Below are 23,690 nucleotides of genomic sequence, written 5' to 3' on the forward strand. Positions count from 1 at the left end.
TTCGTAGGGACGTGTCGCGAGGCGTTGACTCCAGTTTGTCAATGATGGCTCGTAAAGAAGCATCCCGACGTTGCTCTTCGCCAATGTTTAACAGCTGTGACACGGAAAATACGTCCGTGATAACGTCAGTATCGGTTGCTTCGTCAACAGGGTAGCGGGATAAACAATCCGCATCCTGATGTAATCGTCCTGTTTTGTACATTACAGAGAATGTGTACTCTTGAAGGCGTAGAGCCCAATGAGCGAGACGTCCCGTGGGGTCCTTCAGGGAGGCTAGCCAGCAGAGCGCGTGATGATCCGTGACAACACGGAATGAGCGCCCGTACAGGTATGGGCGAAACTTGGCGACTGCCCATACAAGGGCGAGGCACTCGTGCTCCGTGATGGAATAGTTGCGCTCGGCTGGAGATAGCAGTCGACTTGCGTAGGCTATAACACGGTCGTGTCCGCGTTGTTGCTGCAATAGCACAGCTCTTATGCCGTGTCCACTGGCGTCCGTGTGAACCTCGGTTGGGGTAATGGATCAAAGTGAGCCAAGATTGGTGGCGTTGTAATCAATGTCGTAAGTTGAGAAAACGATGACGCTTGGTCATGGCCCCAGGTAAACGAGGCGTCTTCAAGAGGTCTGTGGGTGGGCGTGCAATGGTCGCAAAGTCCTTAACAAAGCGTCTGAAATATGAGCACAACCCCACAATCTGCGGACATCCTTTGTGGTCTTCGGAACGGGAAAGTTCGTGACTGCGCGAATTTTCTCTGGGTCTGGACGCACGCCTTGAGCATCGACAAGGTGACCGAGCACGGAAATTTGACGACGAGCGAAGCGGCACTTGGAGGCGTTAAGCTGGAGTCCGGCTCGACGAAAAACGTCCAGAATAGCTGACAAACGATCAAGATGTGAGTCGAATGTGGGCAAAAAGACAATAACATCGTCAAGGTAACACAAGCAGGTGGACCATTTAAGCCTTTAGAGCAATGAGTCCATCATTCTTTCAAATGTGGCTGGTGCATTGCAGAGTCCAAAGGGCATCACCTTAAACTGATAAAGACCATCAGGAGTGATGAATGCGGTCTTCTCGCGGTCCATGTCGTCGACGGCTATCTGCCAGTACCCTAATCGAAGGTCAATACTTGAAAAATAAGTGGCACCGTACAGGCAGTCGAGGGCGTCGTCGATGCGAGGTAAAGGATAAACATCTTTTTTAGTAATTTTGTTAACGTGACGGTAATCGACACAAAAGCGCCATGTTCCATCTTTCTTTTTAACAAGGACGACTGGAGAAGCCCAGGGGCTGCATGAAGGCTCAATAATGTTTTTCGCAAGCATTTTGCCGACTTAATGTTGTAATAATGCACGCTCCGACGCCGACACACGGTAGGGGCGTCGGTGAAGGGGGGTTGCATGGCCAGTATTTATGCGATGGGTGACAATGGTCGTTTGGCCCAAAGAGTTGCTGGCAAAGTCGAAAATGCTACGATAGCCCTTAAGAACGTGGCAAAGCGCTGCAGCTTGCTCAGACGTGAGGTTCGATGACACCATTCGCTCGATGTCGGCGCCCCAAGAACGTGATGGAGTGGAACCACTGAGTGAGCTGCAGCAATCGTCAACTCTGAAGGGCTCGACATGGCCATCTTAGAGAGCAGTAATTTTGGCCAGGGAGATACCCTGTGGCAAAACTTGGGTGGTGAGTGAAAAGTTGACCAGTGGAAGGAAGGTGCGGTTTCTCTTAATCGTCAGAATCATATGCGGCACAGCAACTCCATGCGTAAGCATCACTGCAGGAATCGGGGCCACTATGTAATCACCATCAGGTACTGGCGGCGTGGCGGATAAGTCGACATGTGTGACAGAGTTAGGAGGGAGGCGCGTGAAATCAATACAGCATAGGCTGGTTTGCGGTGGGCTGGTCGGGTCGGAAAAGAGGGGTAAATCGAGATGGAGAGAGCCAGCTGAACAGTCTATGAGGGCAGAGTGCGTGGCTTGAAAATCCATACCGAGCATGAGTTCATGAGGGCAATATTCGATAACGGCGAAAAGAACGACAGTGCTTCTCTCCCCAATAGACACTCGCGCAGAGCACATGCCAAGAATTGCGGCAGTTCCTCCATCGGCGACTCGTAGAGCTCGGTTGAGGGCGGGCGTGACAACTTTTCTAAGTCGGCGGCGAAGGTTAGCACTCATAATGGACACATGCGCACCAGTACCTATCAATGCACTGACACGAACATTGTCGACAGTAACGTCCAAAAGGTTCCAGTTCGTTGTTAATGTTAATCGAGGATTTCTTACGAAGGTCGTCAACGCAGCTCCACCTCCAGAAGCTTCACGGCCTAGTTTTCCGGTCGGAGATGCTGCGAATAGGTCGGGGAGGCAGCACGGCGTTGTGGGGGCGACTGGGACTGACGACGAGCAGGGGACGGTGACCGGTCGTAGCGCGGTCTGCTCAGAGGTGCTGTAGGAGCGAAAAATGTGGTCGGCGTTGATGGAGAAAGTGGTGGGGACACCTGGCGAGCAGAAGTGGTGTGATATTGAGGTGCATAATGGGACGGTGGAGCCCAGCGGCTGCGGCAGTGGCGAGTGGTATGACCAACGCGTCGACAGTTAAAACATATGGGCCTGTCATCAAGAGTACGCCATTCGGACGGATTGCGTTGTATGCGAGGTGCAGAAGGGGTACGATAAGAAGGCTCAGCAGAGTATGCGGTAGGAACAGGATGTAGGCCGACATTCGATAGCTCTTGACGAACGACCGCTTGTATTAAAGAGATCGTGGTCGGGAAAGGCACAGGCGTCGGTAATGGCGTGGCTACCGGTTGTGCTACCTCGACCTCTCGACGAATGATGCGTGTAACGTCGTCACATCGAGGGGCCTGGTGGAAGGCGTCGTCACACGAAGAAGTGGCCGCTGTGTTCGGAAGGTGCACGATGCTTTGGGCTACGCGGCGGGCTTTAGCTTGTTCGAGACGTCGGCATTCTTTAAGGATTGTGTCGATGCTCGAGACGTTGTTAAAAACCAGCAGGTTGAAAGCATCGTCAGCAATGCTTTTCAAGACGTGGTTAACCTTTTCGTCTTCCGACATGGATTGGTCGGCCTTGGAACAAAGGGCCAAGACGCCAAGAATGTAAGAGACATACGATTCGGTAGAAGACTGGGCCCGTGTGGCAAGAGTCTTCTTCGCAGCGAGCTGACGACCAGATGAATCGCCAAACAGGTCACGTATCTTTTTTTTGAAGAGATCCCAGCTCGTTATGTCGGCTTCGTGGCTTTCAAACTATGTTCGGGGAGTGCCGACCAGGTAGAAAAGCACGTTGGCGAGCATGAGCTTGAGATCCCATCGGTGAGTAGCACTGACGCACTCGTACCGCTTCAGCCAAGTGTCGAAATCGATCGTACCATCACCGGAGAAAGTGCCGGGATCCCGTAGGTGCGGTAGTGTGACGTAGGTGGTGGCTTGGACTGATGAGGGCGGCGTAGAGGAGGACCAGCAGTCGAAGCAGTCGAAAGGTCGCCGATGGTGCGACCACTGCGCGTCTCCATCGGTACGGGGGTCGTCCACCTCCACCAATAATGTTACGAGTAACTTGTTTAATGAGCTATTTACAGCGCAGAGAACCCGACAAGCAAGATGGCGTCAGACCAGCATCCAACGGACAAAACCCACTTCGTCGTCCTCTTTCATGCAGCCGTATTTAGCGGCTCTTTTGTATCAATATTTATTGTTTCGCGTGAAGCGTTGCGAGGTAAACCAACCCATTCGTGCGTCTTGAGCACTTCCTGGTATATCGTGGAAAGGACCGTAGCGAGTACCTTTTTTTCGCAGGAGAGAGGGTATCACTGGGTTCAAGGGGAACTCTGGTGAATTTTCGACCGTATTGAGGCAATGCCGTTTTGAAATAATATTACCAGTCCTGTTAGCGCCAGAAGCCTAAAAGCGGCTAAGGCAAGCTTGTTCATAGGCAAAAGTACGACGTATGCGTCGAGGAACAAGGAAGGCAGTTCTATAAGCAATAGGGGTAGGATAGTTGAAGTGGCGGAGGAGTTTCATTGAGAGCTGTACAGAAGCCGGAACAACCAGGATAATATCGTAAGAAGCAATAACAGCCCAGCGTAAGTTGACATCCTACCTGTAGCGTTAGGGGAAATGAGGAAAGCTCTAGAAGAAATGCAACGATGCAAAGGCGCTGGTGAGGATAATATAACAACGCCCCTGCTCAAAGATGGCAGAAAATTTGTGTTAGAAATACTAGTCACCTTATACACAAAGTGTCGCTGGACGGGATGGGTACCAGAATCTTGGAAGAACGCCAACATATTTTTAATGTCTAAGAAACGAGACAGCAAGAATTTGAAAAATTACAGGCCGATCAGATTACTGACCGTTCTCTACAAACTGTTTACGAAAGTAATACCTCATAGAATTAGGACCACATTAAAGCTCAATACACCAAATGACCAAGCAGAATTTCATACAGGCTACTCCACAATAGGCCATATTCAAACAACCATTCAGGTAACAGAGAAATGCGTGTAATACAAGTAACCGCTATACATAGCTTTCATACATTACGAGAAAGCATTCAACTTAGTCGAGACACCAGCATTAATGCAGGCACTACAAGATCGCAGCCTCGGTGAACCCTACAATAAAATGGTGGGAAAAAATCTACAGTATATCCCCAGCCGTCATAGTTCTTGAAGAAAGCGACATAATCTCAAAGATGAAGGGTGTTAGGCAAGCAGACACAGTCTCTGCAAGACTATTCGCCGCGGGTTGGCAGGAGGTTTTCAGGACCCTAGATTGAGAAGAGTTAGGAATAAGATTTAATGGAGAGTATCTTAGTAACAGGCAATTCGCAGATGACATTGGCTTGATGAGTAAGTCAGAGGATGAATTACAGCTCATCATTTCTGAGCTGGACACGGAAAGCAGAAGAGTAGGTGTCGAAAGTGATATGCATAAAACAAAAGTAATGTTCCGGTAGAAACGAGCACTTTGCGATAGGTGGAGAGATGCTGGAAGTTGTAGAGAAATATGTCAGCTTAGAACAGGTAGTTACCGCGGAGTCGGAGCATGAGAGTGAAATAACTAGAAGAATAAGGATTGCGTTGATAAGATTCTGCAAGCGTTCTCAAATCATAAATGGTAATCCGCTACTAACCCTCAAGACGACGGTATACAAGGGTTGCATGTTGCGTGTACTTACCTACGAAGCAGAAACCTGAAGCCTTACAAAGATGCCCGAACTTAAATTGAAAATGATGCAGTGAGCAATGGAAAAGAGAAGGATAGGTGTAACCTTAAGAACCAAAAAGAGAGCAGAGCGGGTTAGGGAACAAACCGGAGTGTGGGATATTACAGTTAGAATCAAGAAGAAGAAACAGAGATGGGCTTGGCACTTAGCACGCAGGCAGGATAACAGCTGGTCATCAAGGTAACTGACCGGGTTTTCAGATAAGGCAAATGCACGACGAGGAGACAGAACGTTAGGTGGACCGATGAGAGAAAAAGTTAGCAAGTATTACGGGGCGGGGCAGCAGAAAGCACAAGACCAGGATGAATGGCGCATCAAAGAAGAGACCTTTGCCCAGCAGCCGGCGTAGTCAGGCTGATGACGAATACCGATCCTGTAGCAGCAAGGGTGCTTTATTTCACCTAGAAACTTGTCAGTGATTTTAAATGAGAAAAAAACAATGAGTATAGACGGAAACCGATGTAGGTAGCTGCTCCGGCCTGCTTTACGGTGACGTCACGACATGCCACCACCGCTGGCCGAGGTGTGCACATGGCACTCGTGTTTTTTCAATCGTGCGAAAAGCAACCTGGCGATGTCTTTCGGCGCGGAATCACGCTGTGCGAGCTCGTCTTAACCTACCTGTGACACGTTTAGCGATGCCTTTAGGTAATATCTTAGCGCGGAAGCATCACCAATTTATTTGATTCGCCCGTGCTTGAAGCATGTGACGTGCCGCGAATTGATCTCCTCGTTGCTCGATATTGCCCATACGATATGCAGCTGAGAAAACAGACCTGTTCTTGCGTCTTCGTCACCTCATAAAAGAAAGTGCGTGCTGCATGCACTAGCTGGGCAAGTCGAAGTTTCGAAAAAGAGTGGCCACTTACGTCCAATGCACAAAGTGGCCCACGTTTGCATGTGCGAGTCCAGAATAAGCTACTAATTTCAAAAATTTCATTCTCTAGAAAACTAAATCACTTGCGGTTCTGCAATGTGGGACGTACAAGCATGGAAACAACAAGAAGTATTTTCCCGAATTTGTATAGAAATTCATAAATATCGAAAAATCGCCGAAATTTGCCTAGGTGTGAATTATTCAGAAAAAACCTATTTTTATGAAAAAGAAGAACCTATATGAGAAAGAAGCAACTTGACATGAGAGGAAACGGAGAGATGCTAGGCCTTTTCACCTACCACTGACTAAGGAATTGATTGTGGGTCTACGAAAATCGCTTAGCGGGGTGATTCCCAAAGGCTATCAATGGTATGCGAATTTGCGTCAGCACTCACGATATGGCAAAGAAGTCAGTCTTACCTGAATGAACCACACATCCTACATATCATTATCATAAGCGGTTTGTGCCACATTCCTCACGCTAATTCACTCGTTGAGCATAGCTTCCCGTTTAAGAGTAGTTGATATGTAATGTTCGTTTTTATAAAGCTGATAGCAAATCCCATGAACACATTTTAAGTTTTCCAATATGATGCCATTTCAGAGAATTTTTCGTAGCGCTTTGAAAACCTGTCGTAGGCCGAGTTGCTCTGTGGTACTTGACTTTCTCACAAAATGCATGGGTTTGATTCTTCTTCAACTGTGGTCTTCCCCTCACTCCAATTTTTCTCTGCCTGACAACGCTGTCGATGCCTGCCCCGAATTCTTTGAGACGCAAGTTTCATCGCGCCTTTGCGCAAATCTTTTTGAGAGTCGGTGCTACCATTTATAGTTTCATAGATACACTCTGCGGATCGCCTGCGGCTCATACGCGCTTTTTTGGGTTGTGGTATAGGAATGTGTGCCCCAAGCGACTGAAAGAAAAAGTTTTACAACTCACACGACGAGCTCCTAACGCTGTTTATGTCATAACCTGTTCATCGAGTTCGTTACACACTAATGCCCTCCCACGCAAATGATGGCGTCTAAAGTAAAGGAGGCGACCACAGACGTGCCCAGATGTACGCGGCTAAATATAAAAAAGCTTAGATACGAACAAAATAATCAATTTGGTTCGCCAATAAACGCACGTCATTCAGTGTACAGGTGTAACAAAACGGGAATACGAAATTTATTCGGAAAACTTAGAGTTCGGAGTTTCACTAGATCAGCCGAATTCGGCTACGATACTTTCCTACATAGTTGAGTATAATCAGCGTAAATTTAGCGCTAAGGTCTAATAAAATTAGCCACCACTGCGTTGCTTGATGGGGTGGCGCCGAAGAGCAACAGGGAAACTTTAAATTATAGGAAGTTCTTCCAATGACGGTGGTACACTCGCTTCGCAAACGGTGCCGTTACGAAATGAAGCATCGGTGTTCTGAAAACGTGCGAAGCCTTTTAACGCTCTCACTTGGACAAGCTAGGGAGTAAGCTGGCCCCGTGAGAAAATATTTGTGTTCTTACGGGAAAGATAGGCACAGACAGGTCAATATATGCAGTATTTACTACCGAACCTACACCGGACACTTCCCAGCAGTGCGCTGAAATACCAGCTCACGCCAGATTTTTCTGAACGCTTTCATTGTTTTTATCATTTCAAGAGTGGTAATACTGCTTCTATCACATAGTGGTATCGCCTGAAAGCGTTTTAGTGCTCGCCATGCACCCTATAACGTTACATGTGCCCCCTAACAAGGAATGCAGCTGTGGCCGAGTTGTCGTCGGGCATCGGCGCTACTTACCCGGAGTTCGCACTGTTATAGAAAGGTATTACAAGTGTTGCTACTTGAATATTTTCTTCAGAAACTCAGGTGTTCGCGGACAACGTTTGTCATGTGTCATCATCACAACTCTTTTACGATCTCAAGCGTGGCGGCGCTCAAGCCACTGGTGTATGCTCGGCTTCAGGGATGATTTTGAGAAGCTCACACGTTGCCCTCCCAATTAATTAAACAAATTCTAGCTTACCCATCTTGAGGTTTCCCAGCGGCACTCTTTGCAATCAGTGGGCGGCTCAGTGCATTCGCCGTTGCTCCGGCTGTTCACACCAGGACGCGTACGTGGTAGAACTCCTCTGCTGTTCGACAAAAATGAGAGCTTGAATCAAGCGGCCAAGTTTGTTTTCAAAATTTTTCATTCACATGGTTTCTCCAAGTGCAATATAGAACAAACAATGTCAGCGCGCTCAGTCAAAGCTAGCACAAATATTGATAGTCAACCGCATTCACCTGAAGCCTACGCCCACAGATGAATATACCTACAAAGACGCCGCCGCGTCTTGTGAACGTTTCGGTCCGTTCACCCCCGACCAATATCCTAGCTACTAGCCCTTCCCAAAAGCTCGCTCACCGCTTATAAAAAATCTACCAAGCCAGTTACGTAATTCACCTGTAAATTGCTACAAAGAGCCAGCTTCTTGTATTGTTGTTCACCTATTGTTAGTGGCGCATACCCACTATGGGAGATTGGCCAAGAATCAAGTGGTTTTAAAAATTATTGTTCAGATTTAGAATAATTGAGATATAATAAAAAAATTACCGATAACTTAGGAAAGTGCGGTGCTCATAAGAGCCGAGACCACGCGAAAGAACAGGAAATGTTGATGATACCTGAACAATGGTTGATGCCCACTCAAAGGGGTTAGTCAGGAATCAGTTATGTGAATTCCTGGCCTTTTAAGTAAAAAAATGTCCCTTACAAATGGGGAAGAACTTAAATGAACTGAACGCTGGGCGAGTTGGCAATCCACAACTACAAAAACTGCACACAGAAAAAGGACAAGAAAGATTGTTCGCTTGGAGGTGCGCCTTCTGTGTTCTTGTGTTTTTTTTCGCGCAGTTATTGCAGCTAAGGAAAAACATACATAAAAACAGAAAGATTGCAATAATCACTTTTTAGAATTTCCACCGGTCAGTGAAAGTGTAAATCTTGAATATAAATTGCAGTGATGTCGAACAAATTTAATGCTTATGTTTTGAATTGGCCGTTGCAGACGCAGCTCAAGTTTCCTCCGATTTTTTGTTATGTAACTGATTTGTTTATTAGAGTTATTGTGTTTCAAGATGAACAATTTGGTCAATGCATCAAGGAAGATAACCACAAGTTGATAAGGACAAAGCGAGCACGTACGGAAGCGTGATGATGATACCTCCTCCTCGCACAATCCAGTCAGAAAAAAGTTTGATGAGCTCTGTTTAAAAAACTGCAAACTTATAAGTGTTCAGTGTAATAAGCTTCGCGCACAGTAGCAAAAGAACAGAATGATGGATGCCTGACTACTGAACTTTGCTGATTGCCTTACCCTGACACCAACCTTAAACCGCATATTTGAACGAGAGAAAAAAGGCAATCGAAGGCGTTTCGCACCTACGGTGCTTTGTACTAATTTACGTAAACAAACAGTCAACGGACAAACCACCCGTCATTATTCGGTATCTGGTGCCGACTGCCATCGTGGAATATTAGCTGGTGGAATCGCCGAAGAAATTATTCCGAAAAGTAACAGAGCTTTTCATCCAAACCCGCAGATTGAAATTCCGTATATCATGCCGTACACTTTATTTTTATTGTCATTATTTAATAAATTCAGTAAAAGACTTGTGAGATGCGTGAAGAGATAATTTAGCAAGAGCGCAGGACGCTTGTAGTCAGTCAGTCAGTCAGTCAAGAACTTTAATATATGGTCCTGAGGAGTTTAAGCCACCAGGGTGCCCACGTGGGACATCCTAGCAGCCGCTACCGTAGGCGACGCCCGAGTCGGGGCGGGAACGTGGTGGCGTTCCGCCAGTTCTTGGGCCCTCTGGACTGCCTTAAGTTGGTTTCGGAGATTGGGGCTCCTGAGTGCCTCCTCCCAGTCGGACTCACTGGTGAGAGGTCCCTGAGGTAACGCGGGACATTGCCAGAGCATGTGCGCGAGTGAACAGTACACTTCTGTGCAATCTGGGCACTGTGAATTTATGTCTGAGTTATAATGGCTGAGTCGGCCCCGTGATGGGTACGATCTCGTTTGTAACATTCTAAAGGCTACTTCTTGCGCGCGTTCTAGTTTTGAATGGGGTAAAGGGTATCGGCTTCTGTTGTGTCGGTAGTGGGAGGTAATTTCATGGAAGGTGAGTAGTGGGTCATTAAACTGCACGTCTGGGCCCAGCTCTTCGGTGGCTGATTGATCGTCACGGCGGGTCAGTTCTCGTGCTCGATCATGAGCCATTTCGTTGAGGTTGGGTTGTTGTGGGTGAACGTCTTTGCCCATGTGGGCAGGGAACCAAGAGAGGTAGTGCGAGCCCGTATATTTCCGTGTTTGTAAAATGCGGGCTGCTTCTGGAGCGATGTTGCCGGTTTCGTAAGCCCGAATGGCGGCGCGAGAGTCTGTGAAGACATTAGTGAGTGAGGGGTCGGTCATCGCTAAAGCTATAGCAACTTGTTCGGCTATGGCGCTTGTTGATAGCCTAACCGAGGCGGCTGAGCGTAGGGCTCCGTCGCCATCTACTACCGCGAGTGCGAAAGAGGAGGAGTTACCGTATTGCGCTGCGTCGACGAATGCGGTAGAGTTGCGATTCGCGGCGGTACGGTTTAGGATCGCGCGAGCGCGGGCCAGCCGTCTGCCTTCGTTGTGTTGTGGGTGGACATTTCGCGGAAATGGGGTTACCATGTAAGTAGCTCGGACAACTCTGGGGAGGGTTACTGCGCGTTCAAGGCAGGGGTGTGGGGACATGCCGGCCTCGCTTAGAAGTCGGCGGCCTGCCTTGGAGGAGGAGAGGCGGATCACTTGGGCCGTGGTCTGGGCCTCGATCACTTCATCGATGCCGTTGTGCATGCCTAGTTGGTCGAGACGGGAAGTGCTCGTGTTTTGAGGCAAACCAAGGACTTGTTTAATGCTTTTGCGCATGAGTGTGTTTAGTTTCGTCTTTTCTACCTTCGTCCAGTTGTGGGCAGAGGCGACGTAATTGATGTGACTCATTAGGAACGCGTGGTATATGCGCAGAAGGTTGGCCTCTCCAAGGCCTCGTCTACGACCCGAGACTCGCTGAATGAGTCGGAGCATGTTCTCTGTTTTTGCTGTGATATGTTTAATTGTTCTTGCATGACAGCCAGTGGCCTCGACGAGGAGGCCGAGAATGCGTATGGAGTCCACTCGGGGTATTCGCTGCCCATCTTTGGCGTGTAGCGCTATGGGTAGATCACCTAAGGGTGTTAAGTTACGAACGCCTTGGCGAGATTGCCGGTACAGTAGCAACTCTGATTTTGTGGGCGACAAACGAAGTCCAGTGTTTTTTAAGTAGGCTTCTGTGGTATCGAGAGCAGTTTGAAGGGCTTGCTCCAACTCCGCCAATGAGCCTCCTGGGCACCAGATGGTGATGTCATCTGCGTATATAGCATGGTTTATGTTTGGGATGTCGCGGAGTTTGTCAGATAGTCCCTTCATTACTATGTTAAAAAGGAGTGGAGAAATGACTGCCCCTTGTGGTGTCCCGTTGGAACCTAATGTGTAAGTATCGGATGTAAGTTGCGATAAATGCAGCTGAGCTGTTCGATTTTGCAGAAAAGAACGAATGTACGCCTGGAATCTTTTACCGAGACCAAGGCTGGCAATGGATTCCAGTATAAAGCGGTGTGAGACGCTGTCGAATGCTTTAGTGAGGTCTAGGGCGAGAATGCCACGAACATCTCTCGTTTTTGAGTCGAAGATCTGTTTCTTTAGTAATAGCATGACGTCTTGTGTTGAAAGGTGCGGACGGAACCCGACCATGTTGAACGGAAAGAGTTCGTGATCCTCTATGTAGCGCGATACACGATTTAGGATGACATGTTCAGCTGCTTTTCCTATGCATGAGGTTAGGGAAATCGGGCGTAGATTGTCGAAGTTGAGTGGTTTACCTGGCTTTGAGAGAAGGATTACCGTGGCCGTGCGCCATTGTTCAGGTACCTGGCCAGTTTCCCACATGTAATTAATGTCTTTTGTGAGTAGTGTGATGGCTTGGTCGTCTAAATTTCGCAACAGGCGGTTGGTTACCTTGTCAGGACCGGGGGCTGATCTGCTGTTGAGGTTGTGTAATGCCTCCCGAATTTCTGACTCCGTGAAGGGTTCGTCGAGTTCGGGTATCGTTTCGCATTCTATTTCTGGGTAGTCGGTGGGTTGTGCTGTGTTTAAGGGGAGGTGACGTTTGGAGATTTCTTCAAGAAAGGATGAGTTTGTTCCTCCCATCTTTTTGTGCGAGTGTAGGAGCCGGTCTATGGCATGACTCTGGTTGTTTTTTGTTTCGCAGTCGTCCAGCATGTATTTTAGGAGGTTCCATTTACCCCCAGTTCGCATGCGGCCGTCGACCGCCGAGCAGAGTTCATGCCATTGGAGTCGTGTGAGCTCCGTGCAATATTTGGCAATGTCTTGGTTCAGTATTGATAGACGTTTTCGTAAGCGTCTGTTTAGTCGTTGTGTTTTCCAGCGCGCGAGTATTGACGCTTTTGCCTCGAGCAAATGTGCGAGGTGTGGGTCCATTCTCGGGACCTCGAGTTCTGTTTGTATTGTTTTCGTTGTTTTGGCTATGTCTTCCTGAAGTGAGGTGAGTAGTTCGATGAATGTGTTGTATTCCTTTGTGTTGTTTTTGCGGAGGGTGCGGAAGGCATCCCAGTCCGTCAGCGTGAATGTACGGGGTGGGGCTGATGCGTTGGGTAGTTCGGTTCGTATGATGAAGTGATCGCTGCCCAGATTTTCCTGCGTATTGGTCCAGGTGTGGCCTGTGACGTTACGGGTAAATACCAAGTCCGGCGTAGTGTCGCGTTGTACCGATGTTCCAAGTCTCGTAGGGAATCGGTGATCTGTGATGAGTGTGAGGGACAAGTCGTCAATTGCTCGCGTGAGGTTAGTGCCTTTAGCCGTTGCCTGGGGGTAACCCCATGACGGGTGGGGGGCATTGAAGTCGCCTGCTTGTAGTACAAAAAATAATTAGGCGGCTGTGGAAGCACACACACGTAGAAGGTTAGTTAGATAAATAGATAGATAGATAGATAGATAGATAAATATATAGAAAGATAGATAGATAGATAGATAGATAGATAGATAGATAGATAGATAGATAGATAGATAGATAGATAGATAGATAGATAGATAGATAGATAGAGAAGGGATAGAATTTCAGGGAGCTAGTTCACAGTCTCTGCGCGTTTGTCCATGGAATCCGGATTGGTATCAGAACTCAACAAAGGGTTAACTAAAACTTCAGTCCGCTAGCTAAAGTTTATGAGCTACTGGGAGAGAAAAAAAAGGAGATGAAACATAAAAAAGAAAACAGCAGAGAATGAAGCAGGGTGGAAAAACTAGAGAAAGAAAAAAGAAAGCGAGAGAGAATGATACAAAGAGGCAGAAAAGAGAGAAAATGTCAAAGAAGGTACGGAGCTTATGTCGAACAGGTTTGGTTGCCAGAGCAGGTCGAAAGCTGCAATCAGCTTGTTTGTACCGATGCGGACAAAGACGAGCAAGGCAAGGCTACCATTGCCACTCTTTAAGCTGCTAGATAGAAAGTAAAAAAAAACAGTGTTCCTTATTGTATAGTGTTCCCTGCAATTAGGTGAAGAGCACCTTGGCGCTGCGGTCATTCAGCGGCCATGGGAATGGTGGGTTGTATACGGATTTGCCTAGTATTCGCTGTTTGCGGCCTACAAACAAATCTGTGTCCTCGTTTATGGCTGCATTTTGGCTTTGCTCTGAATGAATGAACGGTCGGTTATAAACGTCATAAACCAACTCAATATGGTGAGCCTGAAAGTTTAATATAGTGAAGAGAAAGTACTGAATATTTGCTCCCTCTCATTGCATGACGAAGTTGAAGCCAGGCGAAGCAAAGATGAACCGAAAGTACTAAAGTTAGACAAATCAGTGTACTGCCCATCATTTCCACGCTTGCTGATGCGCTGTGCATTGCAGCTCTCATGGACACTAGCGCCAGAGTTCTCATTAGTGTACTTATAAAAAAACCCCGTGCCTCAATAACGTAATACGGCTGGAAAGAGAAAAATATCTGCTTTATTTTCATCCAAATGAAAATAATCAGCATACCTGCCCCATGCGAGAAGGTTCAGTACCTACTCTGAGTTTCTCACAGCCCCCGCGAGTTTCCTTCACCTCCACTTTGCCAGCCTCCATGATTTGTCAACACTATGACATTGATGACGTCGCAAACTTAGGTGGTTGGTGATGCCAGGTGGCGTAGTGTCTACGTGATGGCAAGTTTTTCTGTGGCTCATGTTCACGCTGCGAATGTCTACGGTGATGTCGCGTAAGTGATGAGGCAATCAAGGGTCTCGTTCTGAAGAAACAGGATAGGTATTCGTACGAAAAGCTTCGCCCATTTCCTACATATGGTAAGGGCTACCGATCTTGCTTGCTTGTTTGTGTGTTTGTTTAAAGATACACATTCAACCAACGGGAAGCTCGGAGTGTTTATTTGACAAGGCGGCTCAATCTTGGCACCTTTCATCCGAGGCGCCCCCCAGCGAGTAAAAAAACTGTCTGATGACGTCAAACGGGCGGTCACCACATTGATTACCGATGCCAACATTGTGCACGTTGTAAAGGAGCCACGCGGTACGGGCACGCAACTCTCCGAAGGTCCTTGTCGCGTAGGCAAACTGTGAGGGACGAAATATGTTAACGTAAGTCGGTCATCAAGGTATTAGAGTGTGTAAAGCATAGCAGAAGGTGACGGTGAAAGAAACAATGACATATACAATGCACGATTTTCATCAATATTTTTCGAATTTCTTATGAACCAACATTATCGCACTCATCCAGTGGAATCATAGCGTGCATAATGAGCAGTGATTGCAGCACATGCAGATATGAACGCGTCTCATAGGACTTAAAGTACGCCAGTTGAGCAAGATTTGTAGCCAGGTTATTCAATTGACGCAAAAGGGATCAATATTAGTGCAAGACAACTAACAAAGACTTTATAAATAACCAATTTTTCAGCTTCCTCCAAACTATTTCTGAAGTCTTCCTTGCCTATTCAGCACCAGTGTACCCCTTTGCGCTAATTGCTGCCATAAACCATTCAGCTGCATCTACTTCTTAAATAGCGACACATGAGACCCTCATGCACTCCTTTCCCGTACTAAACAATTTTCAAAGCATCTATGATTTTTCAAACTTGCCGTATGGGTCACACAAGGGCGATATATTTTTAAACGTGAGCATGCATGCATAATTTTGCTCACTAAATCCCAAATAATGAGCAAGAACAGTGGTAACTTCACAGTTATCTCAGTATCTCAGTATGCGGTTATTGCTATCACTCCCTTGAACAAAATGCGTTGCTTTAATTTAAATTACAATGCCACGAACAACGTTACGAATGCTGGTTAAATATTGTTTGTGATGTTCAGTGTAATATTTTCTGCAACAAGTATCGTAGCAGATAAGTCATGGGAGATTACAGAAGCAAATCTTGAATGACATGCAGCCATATGGCACGAAGGCAATTTGAAGGGCTCGTATTTTGTTGATGCTGCTTATACAGGATAACCACTGGTCAGTAAGAGTAGGTCTGTGTTGTCCTCTTCTAATGTCTTTGTTCTGTACTGCGCCCCACTTTTTGCATTTAGAATGAATCGTCACCAGCTACCACTAATAGCCGTTTTCTGATGCAGTAATTGTAATTGACTGGATTCCAAGAGAAGGCAAACTGTTATGAGAGAGAGACTGAAAATTAGGTGGGCAGATAAGGTTATGTTTGGGGTTTATACGTGGTAGGAGAAGGCACAGAACTAGGTCAATAGGGTTGATTGGCGAAACGTAGGAGAGGCTCCCTGCAGTAGACTTAGTAAGGCTGAAGATGATGAGGATGATGATAACATATTTATCAACAAGAACAAAAAACAAGCCTTCAGAATTCTCTTGCATTTACAATTAAAAGTGAGGATGATTACATAGGACATGATACTCACAACACCAGAGACGCATGGCAGAGAAACCTTCTGCTGTATCTTTTTTTTAATATACGCTGCCCAACTGGGTTGGCATAAAGATTGCCTACAAAATGGCTGGAGAGAATGAGTTCTGCTAGTGACCTTTAGAGCCAAGGTATCGTTCAGCTCGCCCATCGTAAGAACTTTCGACGAATTTGATATAATCCCGTACGTGAACATCGGACTGCCGAGATATTCCATGGAGCTCCCAGTGACATTCCTTGGCTCACAAATCTGAAAGAAAGTGAGATGAACTGATAATCGAATGCAACTCCACTGCTACGAAACCTATGGAAGTGCGCAACACGGTCGTGTACCGATTTCCATTCGCAGAGCTGCCACTGCTCTGTTTGATAGACCGATGATGAAGTTAGAGCTTCAGCTAACCAAACCAAATTTTCCGGCAGTGATAGATTCTTGAGTACACACGAACTTGGTGGGCAATATGGGCGCTACTTTTAAATGCGAAGCATTTCTTAGCGAACTTCGGCGACTTTGAGCGTATTCATCTATCTATAACCACCTAAGACTTTTAGCTCCCCAAGCCGTTTCGGTAATTGTATCGGTTCCAAACTTGGTATAGTATAACATTATTGTATAAAGAACATATTTGACTAGTCAAAACATGAAAATTATGACGTATATGTCATGAATGTCCTGATTTACATCTCATGTTCCCGCAGCTCTTGCGGTGGTTTCATTCACGTGGCATGTTGCAAAACTGGTATGGTATGGCATGATCGCATGGCGAACACTAGTGACAGACCCTAACATGGCCCCATGACCCCGCCGCGGTGGTCTGGAGGCTAAGGTACTCGGCTGCTGATCCGCAGGTCTCGTGATGGAATCCTGGCTGTGGCGGCTGCATTTCCAATGGAGGCGGAGATGTTGTAGCCCCGTGTGCTCAGATTTGGGTGCACATTAAAAAACCCCAGGTGGTTGAAAGTTCAGGAGCCCTCCACTACGCGCCTTTCATAATCATATGGTGAATTTGGGACATTAAACCCCGCAAATCAATCAATCAATCAATCAAGACCTTAACATGAAAATCATGACATGCGTGTCATGTAACAACATGACCACACGCAACGCCCATGATGCGCTTGCGGTCATTTCGAAAGCGTCACATATACCAAATTTGGTATTGCAGAATGTGAATGATTTACAAAGGTATGTGACTGGAGCAAGCACGATAATCATGAGATGCGCGTCATGTAATAACATGACTACACGCCAGGCTCATTATGTGCTGCCAGCCGTTCCGTTAGCTTCACTTATACCAAATTTCGTATTATGGGACGTAAATGAATGACGAAAATATGATACTAGTGCGAATATGATAAACATGAGATGAGTGTCATGTAACAACATGACTACATTTTACGCTCATGGTGCGCTCGCTGTTGTTTTGCTAGCATCACATGTACCAATCTTGGTATTACGTGACGTGAACGGACGACATATGTAAATGACACATCCAAACATGATAATCACGACATGCGTGTCATGCAACAACATGACAACATGCCGCGCTAGTGATGCGCTCGCAGCCGTTTCGCTAGCTTTACATATGCCAAATTTGATATTACGTGACGTCAATGGATGACGAAAGTATTTGACTGGCGCAAAATATATAATCATGAGAAGTGTGTCATGTGAGAACATGACTGCATGCCACAGTCAAGGTGCCAACACATCTCGACGTGATGCTGTACGCGATCTCGCCGGCGTTCATTTCACCGCGTAACGCTGGCGTTGCCACGCCAGGCGCCGGTCCTACCATATACTCACAGGCGTGCACCACGCTGCGTTGTTTCGACGCGTGCGCGTTTCAGTGCGTCCGGCGTCTTTCGTTCAAAAAAAGAGGGAGACGCAGTGTCGTCTGGGTGATGCATCGGCGTGAAATGCAGCATGTCGAATTTCGCGCCGGTTGCCATCGGGCCGCACCGATGGACGCTGTTCGCGCCTGGCGTCAGACTATAGAGTGTTCGCACTTTGCTAACGAAGCGTCGCTGCGCCCAGCGTGCGCGCACGTCAACAATACATTGGAGTATGTTGGGCCCTTCATGGTGCGCTCGCGGCCGTTCTGTTAGCTTCGCATATACCGAATTTGGTGTGACGTGACGTCAATGAATGACGAAAGATATGAACAGTGCAAACATGAGAATACTGACAAGCCTGTTATGTAAGAACGTGACAATATACCACGCTCACAGCGTCCTCCAGGCCATTTCGCTAGCACCAAATATACTAAATCGTGAATCAATATCGAAGGTAATACACACATGAAGACATGTAAATAATCACATGGAAGTCATGTACGACATCATTTATCTCCACCTCGTAACGTTGTGCTGATTTTAACGTGACATATCAAGTTTTCTCATTCGTGCTTCACATATCATCGATTTCCAATGTACGTGTGATCTGCGAATTTTTAGTTTTTAGCGTTGTTGTCTTCCCTTGTTTTGAAGGAGTTGATATACGTGTAATCTGCAGCGAGTTACAGCAGACTACTGTCTACTTCAGATGTAGCAACCAAGCACCGGCGAATTGCACGTGGGTGATGCCATCATGTGTAGACAGATGGAAGCGTGGTGGTGGTGCTAAATATTGTGCTTCCCGGAAGTCAGCTGAATGTTTTTTTCGAAATGTTTTTAGAAATTTTAGGTTATTATTATTGCTCAACTACCTCTGGTGTTACCGTATTCAAGTTATTATTCGTAATTTTTACTGCATTTCGAACTTTGCTAGCCACTTTATAGTCCGTATTCATCGTTTTGCTGTGAAGGTGGTCATGCCACATTAGACGCCTGGATGGTCGACAAGCCTGGATCCTACCTAAAACTCGTTGACAATGAGACATTTACCAATTTGAAGTACAAAAAATAATAATAGAATACGAAAGCTACAATTTTTATTGGCACAGTAGCCTTGAAAAGGAGACGCGGGTAAAGAACGCATTGAATGTGGCTACCAATTGTCTTTTTATAAAGTGACGATAACAATAGCACCGGTATGTTAAACAGAAAACCACATGTTTTAGCTTTTGGGTTGTGTTACACATTTTAATCAACCACGTGATAACACACGATGTTCTGTGTGACAAATAACCCCTTCAAGAAAACTGTTTAAAGTATTTTAGATGCGAAGCAGCCCTTTTAATATCCGGTGTAATGCAATCCCTCCGTCCGCACCGCTCCCCTCGCCTAGTTGTTGGAGTGGTGCGAAGTAGCTCACTGCCCTCCTAGTAGTGCGTGGTGACGTCTCTCTCCCTCACCTGTCGCGCGCTTGCCGCGTGTCAGCTCTCTCTTCACTCTCCCCAACACTCGCAACGTTCGAGCCCCTCTCCTAACGTGCGTATGATCTCACGCGCGGCGCCTCTCTTCGTCTGTCGGCGAGAATAAGCTGCGAGCCGGCGGGTGCACGCGCTGCGGGTGCCTCGAGAATCTCGAGGCGCTGACAGTGTAGACAGCGAGCCGCTGCTTGCCGCGTAATCACGCCGATGGGTGGCACACCTTCGCGGCATGGTTCCCGCTATTCTGCACATACCTTTCTTGGCCACCGCTGGCGTTCCGACGGTTAGCGAAGTTGATCGCGTTCGCGAATGACGACGTTAACACCGACGATGCGCGAGCCAAACGCAAGCGGCGGCAGTGGAAGACCAGTGACACCGATGAGGCGCTAGTCAAGAACAGCAATCGCATTAGAGAATACAGAGAGTGCGAGGGTAACACCGACGACACGCAAGCCAAGAAAGCCGAGCGCAAGCTTCTTCAACGTGGCCCACCTCCTGTGTCTGCGTTTCATACAAACGTTTACACGCGTAAGCGCTATACACCAAGTTTTGCTTCGAACCGTTTTTCCAGCACCCACGCCTACACCAGTTCCAGCCGGGTCAACGCCATGCGCACCACTGCTGCTTCGCATCCCATCAGGGTTCCTTTTGGGGAGATGGTGCATATAATGTTTTTTTACAAACTGCCGTTGTTCACTCTTGTCTTTTTGTATTCCTGTGGGGGAACATCGTAAAGAGTGATTAAGGGCCAATTCTCATAAGCGCGAAAATGCACGCGACAGCGACGAGCGACGCGACGTAGATCGTCTTCGCGCGATCAGCCGTTAGCGCAGGCAAACCTCATTCATGCGACGGCTTCGGCGAGCGAATTCCACTGTTGCTGGCATGAGGCCGCCTATTCGCACCAAGAAAACCGCGTAGCGAGTGGTATGCAACTTAAAAATAAGATGTATTGTTGTGTAATGAAACGGAAAGTGTTTATTATTGCCTTGCAGCACTTTTTATATGCACATGCGTAATAAACATTGCGTTATTTCGGTTGCGCATACGTGACTCGGGCAGGGTCACGTGCACCTATGTAGTCTTTGTCTTTTCCGGTTTTTCGCTATTGGCTGCTTGAGCCCAGCACTTCCGGGCGATGAGCGGCGGTTTCCAAATCTGGAGAACCAAGCGATCGCGCAAAAATGAGCACGCGACACGTCGCGTGAACGCCCTGTTTCGTCGCTCGTCGCTGTCGCGTGCATTTTCGCGCTTACGAGGTTTGGCCTTAACACCAATGGCCTTGCACTGTTCTATTTTTCGCGTTTCATCTTCATTTTCGTTATTACATTAACAAGCAGAAAAGTCAGCTTCGACTACAACTTAAGCTGCCCTTACTCTCACAGGTGAATATTAAAGCTAAATTAGTTCTGCACTCTTCTTTTTCATGAAAATCATTTTAAGCACCATAATTTTTTTTTGTTCCTACCAAAATGAAGTAGGTAAGTCGCGCACTCAACGATGGTTCAATGATGGTTTAGTTTGTGCTTGAGCATGACAGATGCAGTACCGAAATGGGATGAGGACAAGGAGAGAGATGACAAGACGCTAGATTCATTCGAAACTTTGTATAGTTAGGAAACAATACTTCATATATATATGGCCACCCACGCACGTCCGCCCGGCACAGATAGGAAGCATGCCGAATGCATCCTCTATAAAGACAGTATGCGCGGCACATCTTCGAGCGATAGCGCGGTAAATCTTGTCCCGTCGAATGGTTCTGGTCTATGTATACATTCTTTGATGAAAGCGTATCTCACCGGTTAGTTCATTTCAATTTTTATCGGGAAACGTGGCTGCGTATGTGTATAAACTGCTTCAGAAATATAATTAGGTATATAGGTAGCAAAACTTTTGTGGGTTTCATTTCCCTGTCATGCTATTTTTAGTCTAAACGCGCTATACATATCAACTCTATACGGTAAGGCATGCACACAAGGCGTTTGGTATCACTGCCTTAAGTTCAATGGGAAATTGCAGAAAATAATGCCAACAAAAGTATGGCGTACGCTACAGGTGTTCGATTCCTGCCAGCGCAGAGTTATCTTTCATATACTTCGCTTTATTTTCATTTATATTTCAAATGCTGCTACTGACATCCTCTATAGATTTCACGTCACTTCTGTGTTAGTTATCTTTAATATGGTGAATAAGAAGGAAACGTGAGCCCTTAAACTCCCTGTCTTGAGTCACAGCAAAAGTTTCAAGGTACTGTGCAAGTTGGTACGACAATGGCGAAACTTTCGATCTGCCAGATGTCTGGCGACACTTCGTTTTGCATGACCTAAGACTACAACAATGTGAAATCCATCCCTCATCGTTAGTTGCGTGTGGTTCTTACAAAAAAGTGTGCTTTAAGTAGTAGACGTTGGCGCTAGGGACAGGACGTCGCTATCGCTTTCAACTCTCGAAGGGGAAGCTTAGAGCCCCCAATATTTTGTCGCTCCACTATAGGTACAAGTGCACCCATGCGAGAAATGTGTCAAAATTGTTCCAACAAGATTTCTGCAGACGCTCGGACTGTTTTAGTTCATTTTGAAGTATCTAATGTCTGCACTAAGAATCATTTGCTATAATCAGCACCACAACTCCTCAAATTCGTTCCGGCCAAATAACTTACGATACTGTGGGTGGAGCCAATCACTGAGGCTACTTGTATCTTTATAATGGTTGGCCTGTCTATTCCAGAGCATTGCCCGGCCAGCGCGTGCTGTCTACGTTGCCTTCGTCATTGTGCGATCCCTCGTGGAGGGCTTGCGATCGGCTGATTAGCTGACAAACTCAAAGCATGCTATGATCAAGCTAATGAGCTATGTCCTTCTAAGACAATGGGAAACAATGTAAACGAATACCGATATTATTACGACGTTTATAACTTGCACAAGTCTAAGAGAGGGCGTGCTAATTAGGAGACAGTAATTATGCCCTTACTCACGCTGCAGCTCTATTTGTAGAGGAACAGATGCGCTGCATGAAGGTAGCAGGTTTCATAGCTACCAGCGGCAAGTGATCTTCGGGTTCATATTATTTGTTTACATTTACCATTTAATTACTAAACATGGAATAGGCTATACTTTCCTTCATTTTCTGATTAGGTTGCATCGAACAAAGAAGAAGACTTAAGACTTTCAGTCTTTGGGTTCAGTTTAGAATAGCACTGGCTCCAAAGAGTGAATACAGATGAATTTGGACTACACCTACTGTTTGTCGTTGTCTCTTCACAGACACGCAGGGCTCGTAAAGGCTGTTGTTTAGGGATTTAATTCTATTCTTCATCACGTACTGAAGCACGGACATTTCAAACGACAGTCCAGTAATTATCAACGGTTTGTTGTAAGTGCTTCCCTGTTTCACCGCGAACCAGGCGTACTCCAGAAAAGAGCAGTAGAAATGTATGCGAATAAGAATCCCAAATAAACATTGTGGAAACATCACTGCATAAAGATTTATATTTGACCTTTAACATTTCCACGTAAACAATGGCGTGCTTAGCATCGTCCATAAAATTAGGTAATCAGGTTAGCTGAAGGAGCAAGGTTCTACATCTAAAGCTGTTACGAGCTCATTAATAGCCAAGTTTGTTTTTTTGTTGTTGTCTGCAGGCATACCGACGTTGCCACTTTCTGCTGCAAACTACTGGGAACAAGATGAAGCAAAAATAATTTGAGCCGGAGTAGAACACGGGTACTCGGGCTGTCAGTCGAGCATGTATCAGAGAGCCCCGTCTGTGCATGAAACATGTTCATGAAAAACCTTGTACAGATCCCATGTGAAGTCAGGAACCATTTAAAAAACCTTGTGCTGTGGAGCAAAAGAATAATCCAGTTTGTATTCAATACGATAGTTTATTATATACTAGCCAGCGTAGGATCGAACTAAATCCGCTGTGCGGCGTGAGAAACCTTACTGCGCATGCGCACCGCTTCACTTCTCCTCTCCTACGCTCACTCTTTCTCTCCTCGGAACGCTACTAAACCTACAATCGCTCCCTCCTCTCCAACACCATGCCTCTCTCTCTCTCTCCACCAGGCCTTAATCCGAGCGGCGTTTACACACCCGCTGCAGATACGCGTCTCCTCTCATTCTCTCTTGCCTTATGACACCGATGAAGGCAGTGTCGGCTAGTGAGTTCCTTGATTGAAAATGTCGACAGATCGCGCTGCACAAACGTTCCATGGGCACCCAGCATATATAGGCACTCGATTATGACCTCCAAGATA

General features: G+C 46.5%; 1 protein-coding gene across 3 annotated transcripts in view; it reads right to left on the bottom strand.

The window, feature by feature from the left end:
* Window positions 1-22,851, bottom strand: part of LOC119165114 (uncharacterized) — a 75,709-nt gene extending 52,858 nt beyond the window's left edge. For 2 of the 3 annotated variants that reach the window (XM_075872434.1, XM_075872432.1), the window contains exons 1-3: window positions 22,672-22,851; window positions 16,233-16,364; window positions 8,139-8,247 (exon numbers count right to left, since the gene is read on the bottom strand). In XM_075872434.1, the coding sequence (XP_075728549.1) occupies window positions 8,139-8,142 (4 nt within the window). In that variant the 5' untranslated portion in view covers window positions 8,143-8,247; window positions 16,233-16,364; window positions 22,672-22,851. Of the gene's footprint in view, window positions 1-8,138; window positions 8,312-16,232; window positions 16,365-22,671 lie in introns of those variants that run through there. The other variant, XM_075872433.1, reaches the window with a different exon arrangement.
* Window positions 22,852-23,690: the final 839 nt, after the last annotated feature.

The sequence above is a fragment of the Rhipicephalus microplus genome, chromosome 8 (genome assembly GCF_043290135.1).
Source record: "Rhipicephalus microplus isolate Deutch F79 chromosome 8, USDA_Rmic, whole genome shotgun sequence".
NCBI classification, from domain to species: Eukaryota; Metazoa; Arthropoda; class Arachnida; order Ixodida; family Ixodidae; genus Rhipicephalus; species Rhipicephalus microplus.